Raw genomic sequence first — 7,650 nt, forward strand, 5'->3', positions numbered from 1 at the left:
ACTGTGACGTGTGATGGACTTGATCCTTGTTGGGCTGTAGGGACTTCTAAAAGTGCTTACAGTTACTTCCAAACAACGTGAGTCTCATGTTACTTGGTAGGTCTTCCGGCTATGACAACGGAACTCGTTCGAGACCGTGCAATGTGTGATGAAGGTTGCCACTTTGCCATTGTTGTTGTGCTAATGGGTTTCGAATATATTATGTTGATGGGACACAATGTTGATGGGACACTGTTGGCGCAACTACGTGAGTGAATCATGACAACACCAACATCATTGCAGTAGTGAATCACGTGGGGAATAGATTGGTGATCTGGACTGTATGTCAACAGTGGGTGTGTGGGTTTGACGATTCTTGTACCCTTTATATTTCACAGATGCATGGTTGGCCTTCCAACACCGACAGAGGATGTTAGTCAAGAACACGTCCAGCCCATGTTTCTCCGAACGCAGCAGAGGATTCACCGAGACGCATCGCCATTAGTTTTATAGGAAATGGTTTACCTTATAAATTAATATGCCGTATATTTCATGCGTCTGGAAATAGATTCACAGAGGCTTACCTTGGTCCAGCATCTGGCTGAGAGTTATAGTGCTACTTTCCGTTTTTCAGCCTTTGAGTCCATTAGTCAGCCTCAGTTTCGCACTTTTCAGACAATATGTCTGTTTTTCTCAGCTAGCCTACAATTCCCTCATTAAAACAGTGCCACTGTTGTTTTGACCCAAAATACTGTTTCACAGTCAATTCGTGGTTCTCAGAACCACGTAGGAACTGGCGCACCGTGCTACTACCAATATTAATTTAAATATTAGGATGACAAAAGTCAATTCATTTTAACCAATAGTATCAGAGTAAAGTACTACCTTATGATTGGTCTAATGGGTTGTTGAATTATGCAATCTAATTGGTTGATTCAAAATTACTCTTCATTGTTCAAAAGTCAGCGTTTCAGTGAGTGTATTGGATGGTGCGCCTTGCTCGCGCCATGGCGGGTAAGAAGCCTCCGCACCTCGAGGGTTGGCTGGCGCGACTTTCGATTGATGTCATCATGGTGCTTGACTGAAAGATTTGGTTTTTATTCTACTGTAACGTTATGTGGGATGCTCTAGAAAGCGAACTCGCAGTCGTAGCTTACGACGAAAGGTGGGGATTCCGGTATCGTTAAGGTCGAACCCGGGCGTGAGTGCCAGCATCGTATACACACTATATTTAGGAGTACTAAAGTATACTAGTATTGCGCAATTCACGAAACCCATGGAGTCACGAGCTATTACAACGCCGACACCTACAACCACGGAGATGAACTCCGTTCTCTAGACTTCACTTCATGGTGGTGGATGATGCTGGTTGGGTATATGTTAGTATCTAGGGATGAGAACAGGGCATCAACGGAATGTGATTCGCCAATGAAGTGAGTGAAACTACGTGAGGGCTCCCGATGCCCGCAACGTAGCAAGGTTGAGTCAAAGCAACATGGACGTCCACTTCTCTCGATGACGTCACAAACTGCACTTCGACACGTGGAATATTTTTGAGGTCCTCAAGGATTGGTTAAAATATATCCAATCATGAAATACTATCTCCAGATAACAATGAGTTGCACTTGCATATTTTTATAAATAATATTATCCATCACTTTCAGCGTGCATAATTTATTCCTTATACACACGATGCAACGCTGCACCAGTTCCTACGTGGTTCTCTGTACACCTTTTCACCAGTAGCGCTCCATATATTTCCATACAAAAAGGCCGGTTGGTTTAAATTCTATTACTCGATCAATTTTCCACCAATCGAAAATATGAACCGTAACTTCTGTTGGGCTTGTCCAGTTCAATTGTTATTTACGGCTTATTTTCCTAAAAAATTTCAATACAAAGTTGGAATAGCTGTCGAAAGACAAGGCATTTTTTTTACTACGTACCAGTAGTAGTCTTTAGATGACTTGCACCATAAGTACGCAAATGTCATCGGAACAATTTCAGTCCAATAAGCTTCCTCGTGTCCTTTCATTACAAGGCCATGTAGTAGTAGTGTGGGACGTCGGGACAGGGTCATTCATCTCATCAACACCTTCATGGGACTGGTCACCCAGAAATTTGGACGTGTAGCAGCCCTGTGGCGTGTGTGGTAGAGTGCAGTAGAGGGCCTCGAGTCCATTTGTTAATAGCAGTATCTGTTGTCTTGCGCCGGTGTTCACAACCGACGACTACAGTGTTCACAACGGTGACCTCGATGACAAATCCAAAAGTAACTTCATTATCCAGTCCATCAGTCAGTTCCCTCCTATCACTTCACTACTCTCTACCAGTCATGCATCGTACAGTGTACCATCAGCTCGGAACATATGCCGCTGCGATCCAGGTCATATGTCACACTCGTCAAATGTCATTCGTGGCCAACATTCAGCTACCTATAGGAAGGAATTATGTCGTTTGGAACGAGAGAATATAGACTTTGTAGCATTCGGATACACGTGTTCGGAAATCGAAACCCCCTACACGCACTGGGCACCGTACAAAGTGTGTGGCCTTCATGGATGACTACAATCGCTCGATTGAGATGCTTTTGTTGTTGTATGCTGCCCAGAGTACCTCAAGTATGTGTGACGATGTATGCGGTCAGTCGGTGGGTGCTTGTAGGGGGCGATATGTTGACGCATCACCTTGTGCTTCAAACTAAGACGATCTACATCGTCAAATGATAAGTTAGAAATCGATATATATCGTCGTCTCAGAGGGACTTCGTCCCCCTGAATCGATTGCTTCTCACTCGTAGGGCCATCCGTTGCCTTAACGAACACTCTAAAGCTCACCCTAAACAATCAGTATTCGGTGCAAGCCGTGACCTGGAACATGCATCGCAGCGATGAGTTTGATCATAATTCTATGATGACAGCATAGTGCTAATGTGTGTCAGATGTTATCTAAGGGTTTGAATACTTGATGACCATGTTCAATTGTCTCGTGCAGCATGCCAGCAGCTCCTGGCGCCACTACTACTGTACATCAGCAGTGGACTTGCTAAAATGTGCAAGGAATAAGACGCCATGCGTGTTGTGTCTGCCGGTCCTGAACTGGCAGTGACTCCTTTAGAACTCGATGCACCGGGTTCAAAGGTAAAAGAAGACTGTCAATGTTAAATGTCTTAGATCTACTGATTCACAACGCACATTTGCATCCCCTATCGAGCTCTCTTCGGTCGTGTTGACAGATCCTCGACCAATGCGCATGGAGTGTGCTTGATAGGATACTACCTGTCTCTTTCTAAGATACTCCACACCCAACAATGCGTTTGAAGTAACTACGTAAGGTAAGTACATTCTACTCTAGTGCTTTAAGCGAACGATTTGGAATAAACGTATTTCCCAAACACCCGAATTGGACGATCATGGTTAATTTCGGTCATTGTTGGACGATCCTGGGAAATAAATACGGTCAACATCGATCAGGAATTATGATCCATTTTGACTGTGCTTGGCAGTCATCCGGTAAAAGCAAACGAATGATGCAGTGTTTTCGCTCACGTCGTTATCCGAACGGGAACCTCTTGCCGAGGCCAAAACACACCGCTGGTAGTGTGCTGGCAGGAATTAGGGATGGCGCTTCGCGAATGAAATATCACTTACCTCGAAAGAAATGAAATGGATACACAACGACGTGCCCCACGAAGAGCCTGACACCTCGGAACCCCGCCGTTCTGGAACCTACGGTATATAAGTTATGTCGAAGTGCAGTCTTCATTTTCAGGGGTTTGGCGCATCACAAGTGGTTTGCTATCGCTAACCCCGGGCAATGCGCCAAACCCCTCAAGAATATCAGAAGCAGGCATACCTCCGCTAAGGTGCAAAAGGTCACGCCCCACGCAGATGCAGAAAACGTTCAAGGTGCGACGAAATTCCCACATATACCTGGTAACCCACAAGTGGGTCGCGCCGCCCCGAGAAACAACTTTCACAGCTCACAGACACGACCATGCCCCCCCCTCCGCCTGACCCAGGACAACCACCACCCTCAGCTACGTCCGTGCCAACGACCACCCCCATGGTTACAGTCTTCGTCACCCGGAACGGGATACCTACGCCCACCCTTGTACCAGGTACCGGCATAATCGCGCCCCGCTCCCTTCATCCTCCTCGGATCCGGATTCGGACCCTGATACGACCCATCCCCCTGCCACCACACCGCTAACCATACGCCAGCTACGTTCCAAGATAGCTGCAGACAAATTCCTGGCCCGACAGGATCGCATCCGGGCCACTCGTGCTGCCACGCAGCCTCTCACGCACCAAACCCGCCCATCCAGGCTCAACAACACCCACTCGCACCAAACGTCCACTCCAGCCCAATACCTCTCTGAGAATGATAAACTCAACTACACCCACAGCCCAACGGACAAACCCTCGGTACACGATTCGGAACAGCAACCCACCCGACTAGGACCGGCCCTCGACCAGCCAATGGGAACAATGGGCCAGGCCACGTACCGGGCCACCTCACCCACCAGCTCAGTTATCCACCTATCTACCAAACTCCCACACTCCGAAGTCGATCCAGACCTGGACCTAGCCCACCCTTCTTTCACGCTACCACCATCCAAACGCTACCACACTATGCTCTACCCGCCTACCCCGTCCTACCAGCCAGGTCCACTTAACCCTGCACAGCCCCCGCAGGACTCCACCGACCCACCCTCCCACGAGGAAGAACTGGACGAATATGATGCCAACTCTGCCCTCCAATTTCCAGGTCAACGCAACCTCTGCGATGAAGGACAACTGATCCTATACCGCACAATGACCATGTACTGCTGGGAACGCGAAGCACACCTCATCCAAGGATTTACTCCAGCGGAGATTGAGGATATCGAACAACACTTCTCCGAGACCATGGTTCGGATCCAGTTCACTATCAACCCGTCGCTCCAGCAGCCGGACAACCAACTCAGCATCGTCAACTTTCGGAAAGAAATCGAGACAATCTGCGAGGAACGTTTCGGGCTCACCTTCCACGGCGGACTCAGTGAACACGGGCAGCAGCTCCTGGGAACCCCCATTCAACGCACCGCCCTAGCCTGGGCAGCCCCACGACGTGGATACATATTCCTCCGGGACATCTCCGTCGTAATGCTATACCAGTATGCTGGAGTCCTCAGCAACGGGCTATCCTACCACCAGCTGGAATACCGCAACCGGTCTAAACTTGCTCCTGCTGACATACTGTGTGCCCTCCGCGCCCTTGGGGCCACGGATGCCATCATCCAGAGCTACTCACGTATGTCCGGAGCCCACGGGCCGCGGGACCATTGGGCGGCCATTGGGTGTGTTAACTGGCCCACCGAGGGCAACCACCGCTTCCGACTTGTCTTCCCCAGCCAAACCATGGCCGAAACTGTCTATGCCAACTACCGCCTGCATGCTGCTGGAACAAACCGCCTGGACCAGGTTCCTCCCTCCATGAAGCTACACCCACTGCGTGACCTCAGCTGGGACAACCCCTCCTCCACGTTCTGCCACCCCTTATCCCTCAGTGCAACCAAACTCGTCGCCACCAAAGTTCGCATCGGCCCTCTCCCTACACTTACCACGCCTGCGGACATCCTGGAGGCACTACATGGCTCCCAGCTCCCCTCCCCTGATGTGGACATTATCGACGACTATGCAACCATCACTTTTGACTCCCCATGCCCGGCAGCCTTCCTATGGAACGCCTCAGGCCCACATGGGACCACCCGCCTCTACGTACGTAATATAGCTGTCCAGCTCCACGTACTCATGGGCCGCCCACGTACCACGGCGGTGGCAATGCAATGTTCCGACTGTGGCCGCCTGGACCACCAGAGCAAACCTTGCGATCGCTTTACCTACCTTGACCCCCGCGACCGTACACGCAGCGCATCGCGACATAACTCCACTACCCGAGCACCAAGAGTCCGGGAGCACGTTCACGCAGTAAAAGTTTGCACACTCGAGCAGGCCGCTCGGTCTCTCAACACTCCACCACGGTCAGCCACACACCCCAATCCTGGCAATACCCCCCTCAACAACAACCGTTGCACACATCAGGCCAGACCACGGACCTCGTCCCATACCTCCGTCGGGAACTCTCCACATATGTGGACCACCGTATCGTCCAGGCCACAGGCCCACTCCAGCAGGAAGTCGATACACTCCGAGCGGATAAGGAGGCCTTCACAGCCTTAGCCTCTGCCACCAGTGCAGCCTGCACCACCCTCGATGTGCGACTAATCGAAGAACGCCGCCTCCGTGAGGCTGCTGAACACCAACAATCCCAGGACCAACGCAAATTGACGGAGGCGCAAAATCGCCTGCAAACCACCATCACACAACAGGGCACCCACCAAGCAGCAATGGCCGAACGCCTCCCATCATCGAATCCAGTCTGCGCACCCTAATGCAAGCCATGCAAAGTGTCTCCTCCCAACTTGCTGGCCTCACCGCCCTCGGCACCCCTGCGACCGGACTGCAAGCCGCGTACCCCACCCAGACTACGCTGACGCCCTCTCCCCCAGCACCCGATGATTCCGTTCCATTGAACCAGCCAACCGGACCCGATGACTCCATGGGGACAGACCCAAACGACACCATGGGGTCAAACTAACCCCGGGGTGTCGGGTCAGACCACCGACACCCCGGCACCGCCCCTGGTTTGTATTATGGTGGTTCCTGAGCTTCCTGCTCTGGTCCACGTACTCCATCCCCATGGTCGCTGCCACCCACCCGGACCCCCCACTTCTCCCCTGGACTCCACAACCGGCACACTATGAGCACCCCCTCCTTTCTACATATCATATCGACCACCTACGTGACCCGCCCTCTTCGGATGACTCCAACAACTCCGAACACCTCGACCACCGCATAGCGGACGACCTCCACCAGACCACCCCAAACGTCCCCCCCACTACCACTACCGAACCCAGACAGCGCCGCCGCCGCCGCTCCTGGCGGATCCAGCGCCTCCCTCTTCCCACGCCAGACATGAACACGGCACGCATCCAACTGGACAACGTCCTCCGCCGGGAAACCCTCGAGAGTGAGGCCTACATTGGCGACGTAGGTACACCCCCGACTCCCGACCCGCGGGTAGATAGCCTGCGTATTGCCACGACCAAAATCAATAAAAACACGTGCGGTAAATTGAGAGCCGAACTGGCCACATGGTTCCGCGCCAACGAGCTTGACGTCCTCATCATTGCTGACGCTGATCTGCCGGCACACAAGGCCACACAACTGTGGACGCCATCACCCGGAGGTGCGCATACATCAAGCCTCATGGCCATCAGCAACCACCGAGTGAGAGTCTACTCTATGAAATACAACGCTGGCACTCCCGCATCGACGCCCGCTCCACCACATACTCCACATCAGGACGTAGTCTAGCTATCACTATCCGCCTTGGGAAAGGCACTCTAGTTACACTACTCGGCACGTATTGTCAAGACAATCCCGCAGCCCACAAGGAGGACACGGACCGTGAATGGCAATGGCTAGCACAGGCAGCTAGCTACCCGCGTCACTGGTCCACATCACTATGTGATCATGGGAGGTGACTTCAACACCTATGGGCCCAACCCCCTCGACCGGTCAGCCCCAACGCTACGCACTGGCGCCAACTATGATATCGGCATTG

At 51.9% G+C, this 7,650-nt stretch overlaps 1 protein-coding gene across 1 annotated transcript; it reads left to right on the plus strand.

Annotated features, from left to right (window-relative positions):
* Positions 1–3,975: 3,975 nt before the first annotated feature.
* Positions 3,976–7,400, plus strand: H257_14293 (hypothetical protein; the record flags this gene model as incomplete). The annotated part of the gene is made up of 5 exons (XM_009842062.1): positions 3,976–4,022; positions 4,100–5,883; positions 5,976–6,266; positions 6,353–6,611; positions 6,692–7,400. The coding sequence occupies 5 exons, from the start codon at positions 3,976–3,978 to the stop codon at positions 7,398–7,400; spliced, it is 3,090 nt and encodes a 1,029-aa protein (XP_009840364.1).
* Between the last annotated feature and the right edge of the window lie 250 nt (positions 7,401–7,650).

Source organism: Aphanomyces astaci (genome assembly GCF_000520075.1).
Source record: "Aphanomyces astaci strain APO3 unplaced genomic scaffold supercont1.56, whole genome shotgun sequence".
Lineage (NCBI taxonomy): Eukaryota > Oomycota > Saprolegniomycetes > Saprolegniales > Verrucalvaceae > Aphanomyces > Aphanomyces astaci.